This window comes from Solanum dulcamara, chromosome 5, assembly GCF_947179165.1.
Source record: "Solanum dulcamara chromosome 5, daSolDulc1.2, whole genome shotgun sequence".
Taxonomy (NCBI): Eukaryota; Viridiplantae; Streptophyta; class Magnoliopsida; order Solanales; family Solanaceae; genus Solanum; species Solanum dulcamara.
In genome coordinates, this window is record NC_077241.1 from 67,738,746 (window position 1) to 67,757,400 (window position 18,655).

Here is an 18,655-nt window from a genome sequence, read left to right on the forward strand (position 1 = left end):
ATTAGACTAATTAATAGTAGTTAGCTGGTTTTGTTATTTAAAGATGAAGAGTAGCTGGATAAATGTATTCTACTATATACTTGTAAATGTCTCATTGACTAATCAAGTGAAACATTACAGAATATTCCACTGATACAAATTTCTCTTTGCTATTTCTTTCTTCTCCTCTTAGTTCTTCATCTCTGTTATTCGTATATGTGAGAATCCATAAATGCATGGTAGATTGGTGAAACTTAATAGAATCACACACTCACAAATTGAACTATTTGTATTTGAACTGGCTGGTTAGCAAATAAGAGCTTGAGCCCTGGTGAATACAAATACTCCACCACCTCCAACAGCACGGCCTAAAAGCATATTCTTATCCAGATAAGAAAGGTAATAGAGGCCCCCTACAGATTGCCTGCACATGGCCCATCTTCACATGAATATAATAGACTAGTGGTAAAAAATCAATTGTGATATCTTATGGCTACATCAGGTTATACCTCTCTGAACTGGTCACTGGAACTTGAGCTTTGAAAGTCTGAATAAACTGCAGTATCTGCAAACCAAGAAAATCATTTTGGCAATATTTCCGCAACTCTGGATAACCATATAAAGCTGATAGCAATCCGTGAGGTCATATAATTTCATGAACTAGAGATATGTATTCTTCCTGTCACAAAAGCTTGCTCCATTTACAAGTTTTGTCTTTAATGATGTACATATATAGCTTACGAAGAACGAACTTGTTATAATATACTAGATCAAGAACTAGGTCTCTTTTGTTTTATCGCTCAAACCGTACCTGTACCCACCCTTCATTGGGGAGGAGGTGCTCAAGTTAATTCCATGCACCTATTGAGTAAAAATACACAGAAAACTAAAGAATACACCACAGCACCAAGTACCTGTAAACTTAAAAATGACCTTGGCAGAATTGCTGGAGCTATTACAGCTTGCAGATCGTCACTGATGTTAATACTTTGAAGACCTATCTGCAAATAGAACATTTCATGCATAATACTAAAGAAAATCTTGAAAGTAGCTACCAGGCATCCAACAACATCAATGTTCATTTTTAAGCGGAATGTTCATTATCATAATAAGTAAGTTTGGGCTGGCTTAGTGATTTTATGCTTGGTAAATGCTCTAGTGCATCCAACAATGAGAACATCAATATTCAAGTTATCAGTAGGTGATGTCTGCAATCAAACATGACTTTAAATTTTATTTGTTATCAGTAGGTGACGTCTGTAACCAAGCTCTTCTTACATACGTCACCTACTGATATTTAAAATCAGAAGAGGCAAAGAACACTCGCCCAGAAACAGAAAAGAGTTCAATATTCATCGTCCATGTAGAAGTTTCAAAAAGAATATATTTTTTTCCAATTAAAACTAAGTAAAGCAGCCTAAAATAATCAATTCAACTACTAGAGAGACCCAACACAAGACAAGACATAAAAGTCCGACAGATGTGCAATGAATCCGGTAATGACTATTACCTAGACATGGCCTACAAAGTACAGAGTCCAAAAACCCTACTTCAGAAGGACATGACATGGACTTGTACTCGAGCACCGGAACCAATGACTAGATAGTATATTTTAAGGAGAAGGATGAGGACACATCCATAAAATGCCAAGAATAATTGTATACTTGATTAGTGATCAGGAAAATTACCTCTTCAAACTTGAGGTAAATGTTACGAGCAGAAACACAAGAAAATCTGGCAGAAACTATCAGAGTAGCACCTTCATTCTCCTGTAGGATATAAGCATATCACTATCAGATCATTTGAATTAAACATGTCTTCTCCTTTTCCTTCTTAGTGTGTAATCTAACCTTTCATTTCTCTCTATTACTTCCTCTCAATCTCTCATTCTCCTAGTGTATATGGAAGTTCATAAGTTGAACAGTTTTACTTATTAACAAAATGATAAAACGACAAACAAGAAGAAGAGAAAATACATGACATCATTTCAAAATGGGCCCAAGACATCGTAAGATATTCAGTATCATTAAGCTGCTTGTACATACCAGGAGAGTAACATAGGCTATGGCATTGTCATGTATTCTTATGGAGGATTTTTTACAAACTTTGGTATCAACCAGAACTTTGATGTTTTTAAATGCAATACATTGAAGATTAATTCAGGTACGGTTTCAACAATTCAGAAGTGAAAGCAGAACTGAAGGGAAACAGAGGGGGTGAAAGGTTATGCTTTACACCAACACTAGCTTTCCACAGAAAGTGAAAGGTCATGCTTTACACCAAATCTAGTTTTCTACCTTTCTGTGGATACATGCAGAGGAAGAGACACCTCACTTAACAAGCAGCGGAGGTCATTTCTAAGTTAAACAGACTGATAATATGAGAGTAGAGATAGAAGGTACTTGGCGTCCAAAATTGAATTCTAAGGACGTTGGGCATCTTCTTTTTTCAATTTACTAAAGGTGTGGATTGATTCTGGACTTATCAGCCTATTAGAAATGTTCTACTATGTATGCTAACCCTTGTGGTCAGGCCCTTCCCCGGACCCCGCGCATAGCGGGAGCTTTAGTGCACCGGGCTGCCCCTTTTTTCTACTATGTATGCTAAATATATCTGATATTGAGGGCCCGTTTATCTTGGTACTATCGCAGCTGCCAAGAGGACATCAAAATAGTAGCCCCAAAAGGCTTAAACTTAGATACTTCTAAGTGCCAGCTAAAATAGTGGTTTAGGAACTAAAGTAAATTCCTTGTGAACCAAAGGTCAGTCTAGCAGAGGCAACGGTAGGTGAAATTTCCCGATTTTGCCTAATCCTTGCCAGGAAGAATTATCCAACATGTTCTAATAAGAGTTAGCAGATATCGAGTGGGCTAGTAGATACACAAACTAACCCAGACGTGTGTGTAAACAAAAATATATTAGAAAGCAAAATGCTTCAGCAAATTAATTGCAAAATGAATAACTTTTCGGTTTTCTTTTTGAAGTATTTCTTGTTCAAGAATCCATGAAAATGTAACTACTTTCCATCTCAATTTTTATTCACAAGCCTAAATTTACTAAGAAAACAGCATCCATTTTATCGTGAAAGTTTTAGGAATTGGAATAACTAGGACTACTCATTCATGTCGCTTGTGATCTGCAGACTAATTGTTGACTCTGAAGGTCATTTTTGGGAATTTTCGTAAAATGACCATTTTACCCTTCCCGATAGTTGCCTTGAGTCGTATTTGGTCAGTTTACGATGTTGGTTCCGGAAATTCTTTGAAAAGTTGTAATTTTTGATAGTTTTGAGTTTTAAGAAGCTTAAATTGTGAAATAGTGGTTTTTGGTGTCCTTCGGAGTTTCGAGTCTCGGAATGGAATCCCGTCGATTCCATCAGCTCCGGAATGACGAAATTGGTCTAGAAGAGTTGTCGGTTTCAGATTTGGGGTTGTATCGTGGAATCGAGATCCTAAGTTGAAAATTGGTCAAGTTTTAGCTTTTGAGTTAACTTTGGTCAACATTTGGAGTTCTGAAGCTCAGAATGGATTTCCGACGATTCCATTGGATTCGAAGGATGATTTTAAGCCTAGGTGAGGTCTTCGTTGAATTTTCATAGGCATCGAGCTTGTTTTGATGTTTTTGAGCCTAAAGTTAGTTTAGTTGCAACTAAATGGATTCCGGATCAAGGAGACCTTGAATTCGAATTCCGACAGCTCCATTGAGTCTGGAACGTCGAATTTAGTGGGGTAGCATATATGATTTGTGTGCACGGGGTTCCGAACGAATCCCGAGGGCTCATTTGATGATCTTTCCTTTTTCTTGAACTTGCTGTCTTCTATCAGCTAAGGTCTTCTCCGCATTTGCGGAGGCTCGACTACGATTGCGGAAGGATAGAGGTTTAGCGTTCGCGTTCGCGAGGGATGTTGTGGACTTCGCTTCGCGTTCGCGGAAGCCCCACCGCAATAGCGAAGGGTTATGGAGAGTTGGTCTCCGCGATCGCAGAGAAGGGTCTTCCAGCTGTTAATGAAATTTCCCATAAAGGGGAAATGACTCATTTTCACCACTGTTGAGTTGTGGGAGCTCAGTAGAGGCAATTCCTTGGAGGATTTTTGAGGGAAAACTATTGGGTAAGTTATTTTAACCTATAATCTTCATTACCCAATAATTATATCTTGATTTTGGCCTTAAATCAGTGCTTTTGATTTCCAAACTGGGGGTTTTGCTCAAGAACTTGGGTTTTACAAGAATGGTAATTATGAGTTGAATACAACTCCGTTTTTGAAATGGTTTTCGCTAATGGATTCCAAATGCTTTAAGGAGCTTTTTCATGTAAAAATTTTCAGATTTGAAACTCGTTTTTAGAATCGAAAGTTTGAGCCGTTTTGACCCTTTTGCCCGAATATTGTGAAATTGGTGTTGTTAGTTCCAAAATTATTGTGAATCATTATTTGATTACATTGTGGTGGTTCGGATGATATTCGGAAGGGAAAGACTCAAGTGGTTGATTGATTGTGATTTGATTAAGGTAAGTGAACTTCTAAAACTTCGTAAACCTTGTAGAATTCTCAAATTTTCTTTGTTGTGTGTGTTGGAGAATAATGGGAATGAGGTGGTGGGTTATTTTCTCAAATGAATTAACCTAAATTAATAGACAGGTTTAATAAAAAGGCAATGTGTGCTAATCTTGTGATTGGAAAATGTGAAATGCCTTGATCTTGATATTGATGTGTATTTGATGAAATGCTTTGATAACTTCATTGTGTTTGCGAACTTCTTGCACTTGCCATTTCCACATTATTGTGTGACCATGCCGAATTGCACTTTTGTTTTTGAACACTGTGATGAGATGGACATGTGTGATGCCGAGGTCATTACCGGCGGGAGTGTGATGCCGGAGTCATTTCCAGCGAGATTGTGTTACCGAGATCATTTCCGACGAGTATGTGATGTCGAGGTCATTGTCGGAGAATGTGTGATGCCAAGGTCATTGCCGACGAGATTATGTATTGCCGAGGTCATTTCTAGCGAGAGTGTGTGATGTCGAGGTCATTGCCGGTGAGTATGTGATGCCGAGGTCATTGTCGACGAGTGTGTGATGCCTAGGTCATTGCTAATGAGTGTGTGATGCTTAGGTCATTGCCTATAAGAGTGTGATGCCCAGGTCATTTTTTGATGAGAGTGTGATGCCGAGGTAATTTTCGATGAGAGTGTGATGACGAGGTCATTGCCGATAAATGTGACTGATGCTCGACTATTGATTATGCATGAGCATCCTTGCATATTTATGTGTGGAGTATTGATTTTTGTGACTGATCCGTGTGATACTTGTGATTCCTAGCTTGTGATGATTTAACTGTGATTGTGGAACTTATTTGAACTATGCATTGTGAACTCTAAGTTGGGCTAATTTCTGTGTAGGTTGTAGTCATGGAGGTTCGGTTGGGATGAAAGGAGTTCCTGTATTTTATTCGATTTGCCTAGTTTTATTAGTTGGCTTGCTGAGTGCTGTATTGTTGATACTCACTGCTTGCTTCTACACTTGTGTCGATTCCGAGCCCTGACCGTGAGTTTGAGTCATTCCTTTTCATTTGAGGCTTCGAGGTTACTTTGAGAGGCAGCTAATTGACACCCGGTGATCTCCTTCATCCATTATGCTTTGTTCTATTAGAGACACAAAGACATTTGAGACTTGTATTTATCCTTAATTGTGTATTTATTAGTGACTTGTACACATGACAACCAGATTTTGGGGGTTATGTAGGATTATTTAAGACTTCCACATTTGTTAATCTAATCTATTTAGTTATTCCGCATTGTTTTTTCGAAATTGTTGGGTTTAGACTGACTCGTTCTAGTGGGATAGGACAAGTGCCGTCACACCCGGTTTCGTATTGTGACAATCCTAAACTTTAGAAACACCAAGAGTTGAGATGTATAATGACCCTGAAGGTCATTTTCGACATTTTCAACAAAATTACCGTTGTACCCTTTTCATCAGTTGCCCCGAGTCATTTTAGATTGAGTTTGAAAGTTGAATTTTGAAAATCTTGTGAAAAGTTGAGGTTTTGCTAGAGAAATGTGTTTTGATGGCTTAAGAGTCAAATTTTGAGTTTCGGAGTCATTTGGAGTTTCAAGTCTAGGAATGAAATTCCGTCGATTCCATCAATTTCGGAATGTGGAAATTGGTATGAAAGAGTTGTCGGAGTCAGATTTGGAGTTAGTACGTGGAATTTAGGTTCGAAGTTGGAAATTGAGTTAAGGTTTGCTTCAAGTTTGACTTTGGTCAACATTTTGGGGTTCGGGTACTCGAATTGGATTTCTGATGGTTCCAATGGTTTCTTGAGGTGATTCTAACGCTAGAAAGAGCTTCGTTGTAATTTTTGGACTCCCGAGCTCGTTTTGGTATTTTGGAGATCTAAGTTAGTTTAGTTGCAACTTTTCGAGTTTCGGATCAAGGAGACCTCGAATTCGAATTCCGTTAATCCATTGAGTCTGAAATATCATTTCCAAGCTAGTAGCATATTTGATTTGTGTTCGGAAAGTTCCGAATGAGTTTTGGGTGAGTTTTTAAGCTTTGAGTCGGGGTTTCAAATTCGGATATTGGGGGTTTTCTTAAGAACATAGATTTTAGTAAAATTGGTGTTTGAGGGCTAATTTCAACTCCAAATTCAAATTGATTTTCAACATTAGTTTCTAAATACTTTAAGGATCGTTTTCATGTAAAAAATTTGAATCTTCTTTTTGTTTACGAAATTGGTTTTTTGGGTGTTTCAAGTCCGATTCGGTCCGATTTTCACAAATGTTGATTTGAGTATCGTTAGAATCGTTTTCTTATTGATATTCATATTTGAATAGATTATTTTGATTCGGAACGTTTGCGTAAGGGTAAAGCTCAGATTCCAGAGTAGTTTGAGATTGAATTCGAGTCAAGTGAACTTCTAAATCTTTATTTAAGCTTATAAGATCATGTATTCGTGTTTTACGTGTTTAGAAGTAATGAGAAGTGATTTTGGGAATTATTTGATGTTTAATCAGACTTGATAATGAATAAGGGGGTAATAGATGGCAAATGAGATGATTTAGCATGTTGTGTTCAATATGAATGATACTTGACTTATTGTGAATACTTGAATATGTTGTTGTGATATGAGTTGTGACTTGTTGATATTATCATTCCATCATTGTATTTTACATGGATATCGCCTATTTGCATTGGTTCTGATACTTTGAGATGGAATTTAATTCGAGGATTATGCTGAAGGAAAATGGTTCTAGTGAGAGATGATTTATGCCGAAGGGAAATGATTCCGGCGGATACATGGTCCATCTGTGGCTCCCATGGGTTTCGACCTGCTAGTTAGCAGGGAAAATAAGGTAAAAGGGACCTTTGAGAGTTAAATGAAGGATAGGGGATTTGTATTTTTTTTTAATTTTTTTTTATTATAAATTTTTAATTAGATGTTAATTATGAAAAGATGGGGTTGAATTAGAATATTTAAAAGTTTAGGGTAAAAATTAAAAGATCAAAAACTTTTAATAAAACCCTAATTTTCATTCATTTACTCCACTTTTTTAAACTTATGTTCTCTATTTCCCTCTTCTCTTCTCTCTTCTGTTCTTCATTTTCCTCCTCTCTTCTCTTCTCTTTTCTTCATTTTTTTTAACGCTCTTGTTTTTTTTTCTTTCATCTTCTTCTTCCTTAACTTCTTTACTTTTTTCCTTCTCTGTTTTTTCCTTTCTGTTTAAACTTTTTGTGTTTTCATCTTCTTCTTCTTCGGATGTTGTCATTTTCATTTTTTTCTTCACTCCGATTTGATTGTGAAAACTATATTAAAAAATTGATGAAAAGAGATGAGAACAGAAGAGAGGATATGTTGTAAATGTTTATATAAACATGAGTTGTTCAAGCAACCAAGAAGATATTTAAACAACCAAAAGTTGTTTAGTTCAAACAACCAGAAGATATTTAAACAACCCTAAATTGTTTAGTTCAAACAACAAAAGTTATTTAAACAACCAAAAATTATTTAAACAACCAAAAGTTGTTTAGTTCAAACAATCAGAAGATATTTAAACAACCCTAAGTTGTTTAGTTCAAACAACCAGAAGTTGTTTAAACAATCAAAAGTTGTTTAGTTCAAACAACCAGAAGATATTTAAACAACCCTAAGTTGTTTAGGTGTTTTTTACAACCCTCTTATATGTTGGACCTATTTGTAAATAACAAAACTTTGGGGTGTATAAAAATATTCTTTTTTAAATTAGCATAACTCATTAATACCTAATTATACTAGAGTCCCTTTTATCCAATTTTTAAAACTTGTGTCCTATATCCTCAAATAGATAACTCAAAAGTCTCTTTTAATTAAAATCCCCTAGTTAGCAGATATGTATCATTAGAACAGACATGCATCACTATATGTGACATTGCATTGCATCATACATCTTTTGCCATATATGGAATGTGTTTACCCCTGATATTCCCGTGATTCATACTATTGATTGGTGAGACTTGACTGAAACTTGAGCTGTACTGTTGTTGATATATATATACTTGTGCTGTTAGACTGGGCTGATTTCTGTGCAGATTGTAGTTTGAGGGTTTTGGTTGGTATGACAGGAGTACTTGCATTCTATTAGCTTTGCTTAGTCTTAGATGCCTACTTGCTAGGTACCGCATTATTGGTACTCACTCCTTGCTAACTACATTTGTGTAGGTTTAGAGCCCGGACAGTGACTCGCTTTTCTTTCCATTCGAGGCTTTTAGAGGGGATTTGAGAGGTAGCTGTTGATGCCGGCGATCCTTCTTGTTCCTCTTTACTTTGTTCTATTCGAGAGACAGAGTTTTGAGACTTGTATTTATTTCAGTATCTTTGTATTTAGAGGCTTATACATGTGACAACCAGTCCGTGGGGGATTTTGTAGTTGATTAAGACTTCCGCTTTTATATCCAAATTACTTATTTTTGAACTGTTTCCGCTTTTATTTCCGCAATTGTTGGGTTAGGCTGACTTGTCCGGTGGGAAAGGATAAGTGTCATCACGCCCAAATTTCGGGTCGTGACAAGATGCCATTTTCAAGCAGTTGAAACCTTCTTGTGGCTATTGAAGCAGCAAATATCAACTTTAGAATTCCACACATCTTAGATACAGCAACTTGGAATATGTTATATTCTGACATTCCTTAGATTGTCCATAATTTCTGAAAGCTCAATCTTCTCTTCCTTGACATAAATGATTGTCAACTAAGAAAGACCAGAAGTTCATGGCGAGCCAGGCTGATATTAACCAAAAGAAGCAGCTAAGTAGATGAGCCTTCTGGCACTTTACGCCATCCCGTCATAGTATTTTTCCAAATATCTTTCCAATCTTCCAGGCTTCAGTGAGGATGCATTTCTAATTTCTAGCTGTTTTACCTTCATAGAGTTGAGGTTTATAATAGTTTGATGTTGTCAGATGCTACTAAGAGAATTTCTCAACAACAAAAAAATGCTACAAGGAGAAGCACAGTGCATAACTCCGAACTTGAACATAAGGCTTTTGTCCAGGTCTAACTATCCTGAAGGACATGAACAATTACTATAGGATCACCTTCTTAAACCTCTTTAATGTACATTCTGATAGAGTATTATCAAAAGGGAGGGTGTGGGAGTAATGAAGAGCTATACAAATTAGACAGGGGCTGAGAAAATATTGAGTTAACATCAGTTCTAGAAGTTTTCATCTAAAAAGGTGTGTTCAAGTGTCTATATCTGTTAACAATATATGTGAATCAATTATGCCTAAATCCCATACAAAGTAGGATTACATCTGTTTATAATCCTAAAGTAAAAATAGCTTAAGAGAAAGGAATAAAACAAGTTTACACCAGCAAGCAAGTAATGGGAGGAAAGACATTGTTGCACCTCTAATAATCGTGGAACACTCCATTTGATGACATTGCGTACCAATCCTCCACGGGATTCATTCTGGCACTCAAATTTCTGGAAAATTTGACCCACCTATTACATAGCTCAGAAAGACCAGTTCAGCTGAGTATGCATGTAACTAGTAAATGAAATAATAGGAGTTGATAAATCTCAGATGAACTGCAGGTTGAGGAAATTTAGACTCATCATTGAAAAGAAAATAGAGCATTTTTGTCTCTTTGTTTCTTGTTCATTTTGTAATTATATTAGATGGTAGTGGAATAGATTTATGATAAAAATTACTACAGATATTAAAGACACATGAATGGAGAGAGTGAAGAGGGGTTTGAGGAAATAAAGCTGTTTTTTCTTTTCCAAAGCACATAAGATCTGTGCATTGAAAAGTTATACCAAATTACTGGTGAAGAAGCTTCTTTGAACTATGACAACACAAGGTCATTTCACACTTAATATTTGTTAGTTAAATTACTACTGCATTAGAAGTTGACTATTCATCTAGCATACACCAAATTGAACCTGAAAGAATGGAAGCCTAGCAGCAGATTCAAAAAGAATGAGCACATCTGGTGCAGATGTATACTGCAACCGCCATGTTCCGTCCAACTTACTCAAGTCAATTTCCTTTCCAGCATCAAAACCTTCAACCACTACCTGATTATATCTCAATTAGTCAATACACTAGGATAAAGTGGAACTTCAAATTAAGCACGAGCAGCAGACCATAGCCTCCTCAATGATGGATCGTTGATCAGCAGTTGTCACTAGGCCTCGTTGAGTATCTTGGATGATATTAAGCAGTTCATATTTTCGGCTTTCCAGTTCATTTTCAGCATCCTAGCAAAATCCCAATTGAATGTAAGAAGTGCTGTGAACAACCCAAGGCAATTTCTTAAAACTGTTGCCATGTTAAAAATAAAGAAGCTAGAACAGTAGATGTTCCACACAAACAAGGGGGTAAAAGAGAACATGGCATATGAAAACACTGAATTATTGGACATACTCTTGACACAGACATGGAGGTAGATGACATGGACGTAGCCAAACATGTAACTCTTCCATGGTTGTGTACTCCTCTAATGGTGTTTGAAAAGGAGACAATAGGTCTCACGCATAGAGCAGAGCTGAAACCTGCTGGCAAGTAAAACTAGTAGCATTTAGATCCGTATCACTTATTGTGCTGAATAAACCTACATATTACAAGGGAAAGGATTATATGGCAGGGGAATCATGCCGAAATCGCCAAAAAGAGTCATATATATTATTTAAGAGCTTGCATGTGGAGTTCATCATCCAGCAGTCCAGACTACAATCACAATTTGTTCAAGGCAATTCTTTTATGTGATCAATTGTTGTCTACCTTCTTAGTAATGGGAACATGCTACGGTCAATTCATTAGCATTAGTATGTTCTTCCAAGAATCAGTTTATATAAGGGCTCCCATGACAAACTATCGATCTCAGAGAGTACAATAAGAACATAAATCTAAATTTTGTGCTTAACTCATTTAGTGTTAATATACAATTACATTTCTAACATTTCGGTCTTATATGACATGGACAGGGACAAGTACATTGAATTTTTGACAATTTTCTTTACAAACATTTGACATAGTGCCTTATTTGCTTCTGAATAGAGGTGGCAAAATTAGCCCACTGCCTAAGTTTGGACTAATTATTGACCCGCTTATTTATTAACTTAGTCCATTTCAACCCGTCAACATTTGGACTAATATCTAGCCCAAATTAATTTATAAAAATCTTGTCAAAATATTTTTAAAAAGACATTTTATTTATTTGATAGATGTTATATATATTCGTAACAAAGAAAAAAAAAAGAATTAGAGGGATTGGATTATGTTCAACATTTTAACTTATTTCGATCCAAGTAACTTTAGGGTACCATTTTAACGGGCTCAGATTCAGTCAAGTCGCTCATTTGCCACCTATAGTTAAATTTTGTCAGAGCTACTGTTGCAAGTAGCTCACCAGAAAATGTCGATACATATACCTTGAATCTTCAAAATGGAAGAGAGCAATAAGCAAATTTGTAATAAAATACATGTAATTATCAAAAAAAAAAAAAAGTTTTTTACCTGAAATCATTGGTAGCGCTTAAAGTCTCAAATGAGGCATGAAAGCTCAAAGTAGAATCAAAACTGAAGCAAACTACGGTATCAGCATTAGAAAAAGTGGGAGCAAAAAAATTTTATAGAAAAAAATCTGACAAACGAAAATACGTACCCAGAAAGCTGAGATTCTCAGAATGCTTAATTCACAACAAAAATATTCAATACAAAGAGCCAAAGAAGAGGCTGGAAATACTGAATTTTTTTCTGCAGCAAAAGCCCCTGGTTGATGCTGGCCTCATCCAAAATGTGTAATTATAATTATACCCCTCATATATTGTGCATTATGTCTTGTGAGATGTCTTTTCCTATTCCGGACAGGATATATCTGCTGAATGCTGATATTCAAAAGTCCCTTTTTGATATATTAGAAATTAATAAATTTTAAGAAATTTTTATAATTTATAATTTATGTAAATTAAAAAAAAAGTCTACTAGTTGTATTAGGGTTGTAGCAAGGGAAGTGTTGGGAGTCTCGACAGGTAGTCGTAGTCGACATCAAGGGGACTGGTGGTGGAATGTAGAAGTGCAAGGGAAGGTGGAAGCAAAGAAAATGGTGTACGCGAAGTTGATAGAAAGCACGGATGAGGTGGAGAAGTGGACGAATAAGGAAATTTATAAGATAGCGAAGAAGGAGGCGAAGTCGGCTGTTTCGACGGCAAAAACGATAGCTTTTGAACGCCTTTATGCTGAACTAGAAGAAAAAGGTGGGGATAAGAAATTGTTCAAGCTAGCCAGGGCGCGGGAGAGAAGGGAACGCGATGTGGATCAAGTGAAGTGCATTAAGGACGAGCATGGAAAAGTATTGGTAGAAGAGACTCTCATTAAACAGAGGTGGCAGTCATACTTCCATAAACTCTTGAATGACGTAGGGGACAGAGACTTTGTGTTGGGAGATTTGGAACATACAGAGAGGCGTCGCAATTTTGGATATTGCAGGAGTATTAAGGTCGAAGAGGTTAAGGGTGTTGTTCGTAGGATGCGCTGGGGAAGAGCAACCGGACCTGACGAGATTCCTGGGGAATTTTGGAAGAGCGTCAGCTTGGTAGGTTTGGAGTGGCTGACTAGGTTATTTAATGTCATCTTTAAAACGGCAACGATGCCCGAAGAATGGAGGTCGAGCGTAATGATCCCTCTATAGAAAAACAAAGGGGATATCCAGAGTTGCAACAACTATAGAGGTATCAAATTACTAAGCCACACTATGAAAGTGTGGGAAAGAGTGGTGGAGATGAGGGTGAGGAGAGACGTGTCTATTTCAGAGAACCAGTTCGGATTTATGCCGGGACGCTTAACTACAGAAGCCATCCATCTTATGAGGAGACTGGTGGAGAAATATAGGGAGAGGAAGAGGGACTTGCATATGATATTCATCGACTTAGAAAAGGCCTACGATAAAGTTCCAAGAGAGATACTATGGAAATGTTTGGAGGCTAAAGATGTACCTGTGGCATACATTTGGGTGATCAAGGACATGTATGAGGGAGCCAAAACCAGGGTAAGGACAGTAGGAGGGGACTCAGAGCATTTTCCAGTTGGGATGGGGTTGCATCAAGGATCAGCTCTAAGTCTATTTTTATTTGCCTTGGTAATGAATGCATTGACGCGACAAATTCAAGGTGAGGTGCCATGGTGTATGCTTTTCGCGGATGACATAGTCCTGATTGATGAGACTCGTAGTGGAGTTAATGCTAAGCTGGAGGATTGGAGACATACCTTAGAGTCTAAAGGGTTTAAGCTGAGTATGACCAAGACAGAGTACTTAGAGTGCAAGTTTAGTGAGACACCTCAGGAGGTTGGCGTGGAAGTTAAGCTTGGTGCCCAAGCCATTCAAAAGAGAAGTAGTTTTAAGCATCTTGGGTCTATCATGCAAGGCAGCGGGGAAATTGACGATGATGTCACACATCGTATTGGGGCAGCGTGGATGAAATGGAGGCTCGCTTCCGGAGTGTTATGCGACAAGAAGGTGCCACCACAACTTAAGGGCAAGTTCTACAAAGTGGTGGTTAGACCGGCTATGTTGTATGGGGCAGAGTGTTGGCCAGTTAAGATCTCTCACATTCAAAAGATGAAAGTTGCCAAGATGAGAATGTTGAGATGGATGTGTGGTCACACCAGGAGCGACAGGATTAGAAATGAGGCTATTCGGGACAAGGTAGGAGTGGCCTCGGTGGAAGACAAGATGCGGGAAATGCGACTGAGATGGTTTGGGCATGTGAAGAGGAGAGACACAGATGACCCAGTGAGGAGGTGTGAGAGGTTGGCCATGGATGGTTACAGAAGAGGTAGGGGTAGGCCGAAGAAGTATTGGGGAGAGGTGATTAGACAGGACATGGCTCAGTTACAGCTTACCGAGGACATGACCTTAGATAGGAGGCTGTGGAGGACCCACATTAGGGTAGAAGGCTAGTACATAGTCTCGTTATTCTTCCCTATTCATAGGCGCACTAGCACATTACAATTCCTTGTACTCTCATTTCTGCTATTTCTGTTACTATTTATTGCTTTCAGTACTTTTGATTACTCTATTTTATCTGTGATGCCTTCGTTATTTATTTTCCTATAGCGCTTTGAATTTCTTAACCTTATCTGACCCCCTTTTATGCCTTTTTTGAGCCGAGGGTCTCTCGGAAACAGCCGTCCTACCTTGGTAGGAGTAAGGTCTGCGTACACTCTACCCTCCCCAGACCCCACGTTGTGGGATTTCACTGGGTTGTTGTTGTTGTAAAAAAAAAGTCTACAACTATGTAAAGAGCAGTTGATAGCTATTCTATCGCTAAAATTTATTACAATCAAGTATGCACGTTTCACATGACTACGAAGAACAAAAGACAAACAATATACGTAGGCATTCGAAGGGCGTTGATAAGTGTCATTTGGACTTTGCCCTATTTTGTGTTCGCCATTAAATTTTGCCTTCCAACTTCCAAGACAATATTTATTTTTTTGAAATATGAGTTTATATTTTCAAGTTATAATATTTTTATAAGTGATATAATATTTTTTTAAAGAATTTATGTTCATTAGACATAAATTTGATTTTTAAGAATAAAAATTAAAAATCAATTAATCTATTTAAAAGACAAACAAGATACGTAGTTAGTTATCATTGAAGTGGATTTTTGGGTTCACCAAACTATCTCATTATAAAAGGAGGGGGTCATGAAGATTATAGACTTTTGTCCATATGTAGCAGTCAAGTTTCATGAAGTTATGTGCAGCATTGTCCGTGTTTGATCCACTCACAATTTATATTATGATAATACAAAACTTATTTTAAACATGTATGATGTAACGACTCTTCCCCACTGTGGAGATTTGTACTTATTTTATTCTTAAAATATTTATATATATTTGGACTAACAGTATTTATATGTATGCATGTACATCTTAGTTCCCTTCGTTCATAATCTTCAATCACAAATTAACAGTAAGTTGATGTTACACAAAGATCATAAAAGAGTGTTAAAACTTTTAAATTAAAAATGTTTCAATTATATATGTCATCCTATTGTACAATATATCAGGTATAGTACAATTGACTTTCAATGCTGTAAATAAAAGAATGAACTAACAAGATCTAGTTACAAAATGTCATCTCTATGGAAGACATATTAATTAACAGCAACAAATTAAAATACTGCATGATCTCATTTTCTTCACCTTCTAAGGGCTAATGTAGTCAATCTTATGATAAGAGCATGCACAATTTTGAGCACCAATATCATCTGCAACACAAGGAGGCTCCGTTTTTCCGTCTTGGTACCATAATTTTCTTTGTTGCACTAGTTCACTGATGAAATTGTCAAGCATTTCTCGTGTGATGCCTGGCATAACAATAACATGTGCCATATCTTTGACGCATGAAAGTTGCCAACGACGGACAAATTCATGATCACGAGGCCTTTCAAGTACAACTATGATGCTAAGTTCATTTACCATTACACTTATCTCTGCTTGTTGAAGACGATCTTTCAAATATTTGGCATTTTCAAGGCATCTTTTAACATCTTTTTGTAGGCCAATTTTACCTTTGGCACTCAAACTATACCATAAGAAAATTGGTGTTAAGCCGTTACGGCTACCAGAAATAGTGGCATCCACAGAAGCAATGTATTCCACATTTGTTGAGAGATTATTGATGTAGCTTTTTCTTGTTATTTGAACACCACAAGGCATTGGACATCCCAAAAACTTGTGACCAGAAATTGTGACACTTCCAATTGGCTTCTTGAAACTAATCATCTGTACAATTTGCATAAAGAATTGTTAGAATGTCTCTCTCAAAATTACTCAAAAGTTTGTAAATAGAACTAAGAAACGAAACTCACATTGTTTATGAAAGGGACCATATGACCACATAGTGCTGCATCACAATGGATGTAAAACTTATCTTGTGAATAGCCACAATCTTTGAGCGTTTCAAGAATAATATCAAGGTCATCAATAGCTCCTTTGAAGGTAGTTCCTGTAGTAAAAAGAATCATTTAGAGAAAAGTTGTAACAGGACTAATTACTACATAAAAGAAAAAAAATTAAAAGAAAAAGGATAGAAGTTGGAATAGATATATACCAATCGTGACATTTATAATTGCTGGTTTGTCCTTGTTTTGAAGTAACTTTGCTCTTAAATCTGAATAATCCATCTCTCCATTTACTGATGTGTTGATTGTTTCCGAATCCATTCTATACATTCTTGCAGCTTTGAAGACTGAATAGTGAGAGTCTTTTGACGCATATAATATTCCATCAGGAAGTAGCTCTCTCCTGCAAAAATAATATTTAAAATATATTTAAGAGCACCGAAATAATAGGATTTATTATATTATATACTTGTGTCATAAATATCAACTTACCCTAACAAAATACCATGTAGATTGCCTTCAGTACCACCATTGGTAACATAGCCCCAATATTGATCCTTTTCAATTTCCCATAGTTGTGCAAACCAATCCAAAACTGCCACTTCGAAGTCTTTTGAATGGAAATCGACAGTGTTTTGAAGGAAAGGATCACCACAATTGTTTAGGTGAAACTGCAAAAGTGGTGCTAAAGTTGCATAGTGATCATAGCATATGTTCACTGGATAACCTGAGAAACATAATTAAGAAGAACAAAGATGATTTAGTCTCATACTAATTGGTGGGAAAAAGTGAAGGGAATAATAATAATATTTATACCTAAATGAAAATTGACTCGTTGGGTAAGTGTGTCCAAATAATGGACCAAGATAGTGTCCAAAGAGGGACCATCATTGTTCAAGGCAGGCTCCATCACCTCAACTTGCAAGTTCTTCCTTGGCCCTGCACCTGGTGGTAACACCTTCTGTTTCTTGTTTTCCCCATTCGGAAACAATCTTCTCCGCGCTAAACTTCTCGGTGTTATGGCTGATGTCTCAAAATCCTGTCCAATATCATAATCCAATTTAAGATATAATTAAGTAAATAAAAAACATATGTTGTCGATTGAGGAGGTCGTACAAAATCCCTATATTTTAATAGGAGACATAATTTCAATAATATTTAGGGAGGGACAAAGAATTTTTTTTTTTTAAAAAAAAGAGCTTTTGGAATGAACAAACTGCGAGTTGTTTAATTTGAGGAGATGTTTGTTCATGTAACTAACATGAAGAGTACGTACCATTTCAAGTGAGATGCTACCCATTCTCCTGAAACACAAATTTATAGCAAGTGTTTTTTGTTTGGTATCAATGTATTAGAATGGAGAAGCAATTGCTGACTGAATCATATGTTCAGATGTATGGGGCACTTCGTACTTGTATATATAGGTACTAAAAGATGAAGGTTTTGTGCACTAACCACCCCTTTAATTTCCTCTCTTTTTCCTGTTAGTTTCTTCAATTTATCCCACTTGCTTTTTCTAAAGTTCCATTAAGTATATATATATATATATATATATATATATTGGAAATGAACTTTTCCCTTGTGTGGTCTTGACCAGGCCATTCTTAGAAAGTGACTACTCAACTTACCAGCCAATATTATCAATGATGGGTTGGTGAGATTAATGAGAAGCCAAATCCAAATAATTAAATTAAACATGCAAAGACTATAGTGACAAATTAAACGCGTTCGTGTAAACAATTCATTCTTTATTAAGAATTATAATGCTGCTAATTGCAGACATTCATGTCTAATTACAACCACTAAAATATTAGTAATTTTATATATACGCGTTGCTTAATAACAAATGGTTTTCCTAAGTAGAAGGCTGGATGAAAGAGGTAACAATGATTATTTGGTTATTTCTAACTTTCATCTATAAAAAAAAAAAAAAGAAGAAAGAGGCATAGCAAATATGTGCATGAAAATAGTACGTTGGGATATTACATTTTTTTTTCAATCATCTATACTCTTTCTTTTTTATTGAGTGTTTTAATGATATCTGTGACGATGTGTTGTACATAGGTCATACTTAGCCCCTATTTGCTCCTTTTTTTTTGCTAATACATCATAACTCAGAGCTATTTGGGTAATTGGTTAAATAACTTTCTTGATTACTAAGTAGGTATTTGGCTATAACTTTCAAATATTTTTTATTTTATTTGAAATTTATGAAGTTATGTTTGATTATATATTATGCAAAAAATATTTAGAATAATGTTCATGTTTGGATATACT

At 36.4% G+C, this 18,655-nt stretch overlaps 2 protein-coding genes across 5 annotated transcripts; both read right to left on the bottom strand.

Moving 5' to 3' along the window:
* Positions 1 to 77: 77 nt before the first annotated feature.
* LOC129889445 (probable plastid-lipid-associated protein 10, chloroplastic) lies at positions 78 to 12,269 on the bottom strand. 4 transcript variants are annotated; one of them, XM_055964740.1, is made up of 10 exons: positions 12,130 to 12,269; positions 11,982 to 12,044; positions 10,890 to 11,017; positions 10,610 to 10,723; positions 10,406 to 10,540; positions 9,866 to 9,961; positions 1,668 to 1,748; positions 894 to 980; positions 489 to 544; positions 78 to 403 (listed from the first exon to the last, which is right to left on the bottom strand). In XM_055964740.1, the coding sequence occupies exons 2-10, from the start codon at positions 11,989 to 11,991 to the stop codon at positions 286 to 288; spliced, it is 825 nt and encodes a 274-aa protein (XP_055820715.1). In that variant the 5' UTR covers positions 11,992 to 12,044; positions 12,130 to 12,269; the 3' UTR covers positions 78 to 285. The 4 variants fall into 4 exon arrangements, with proteins under 4 accessions (XP_055820715.1, XP_055820713.1, XP_055820716.1 ...); XM_055964738.1 differs by having other exon boundaries at positions 10,890 to 11,020; XM_055964741.1 differs by having other exon boundaries at positions 11,982 to 12,054; positions 12,130 to 12,259.
* A 3,214-nt stretch (positions 12,270 to 15,483) lies between these two features.
* Positions 15,484 to 17,771, bottom strand: LOC129888409 (histidine decarboxylase-like). Its single transcript, XM_055963390.1, has 6 exons — positions 17,655 to 17,771; positions 17,195 to 17,417; positions 16,871 to 17,105; positions 16,588 to 16,781; positions 16,346 to 16,482; positions 15,484 to 16,259 (listed from the first exon to the last, which is right to left on the bottom strand). The coding sequence occupies exons 1-6, from the start codon at positions 17,676 to 17,678 to the stop codon at positions 15,681 to 15,683; spliced, it is 1,392 nt and encodes a 463-aa protein (XP_055819365.1). The 5' UTR covers positions 17,679 to 17,771; the 3' UTR covers positions 15,484 to 15,680.
* Between the last annotated feature and the right edge of the window lie 884 nt (positions 17,772 to 18,655).

Coding starts and splice junctions, on each gene's coding strand:
- LOC129889445 (XM_055964738.1), bottom strand. Junction 1,749..9,865: donor GTGTTCCACGATTATTAGAG/GTGCAACAATGT, acceptor TATATCCTACAG/GAGAATGAAGGTGCTACTCT. Junction 404..488: donor CCAGTGACCAGTTCAGAGAG/GTATAACCTGAT, acceptor GGCCATGTGCAG/GCAATCTGTAGGGGGCCTCT.
- LOC129888409 (XM_055963390.1), bottom strand. CDS start 17,678: ATGGGTAGCATCTCACTTGAAATG. Junction 17,418..17,654: donor GTAGCATCTCACTTGAAATG/GTACGTACTCTT, acceptor GATATTGGACAG/GATTTTGAGACATCAGCCAT. Junction 16,260..16,345: donor TGGTCCCTTTCATAAACAAT/GTGAGTTTCGTT, acceptor CAAATTGTACAG/ATGATTAGTTTCAAGAAGCC.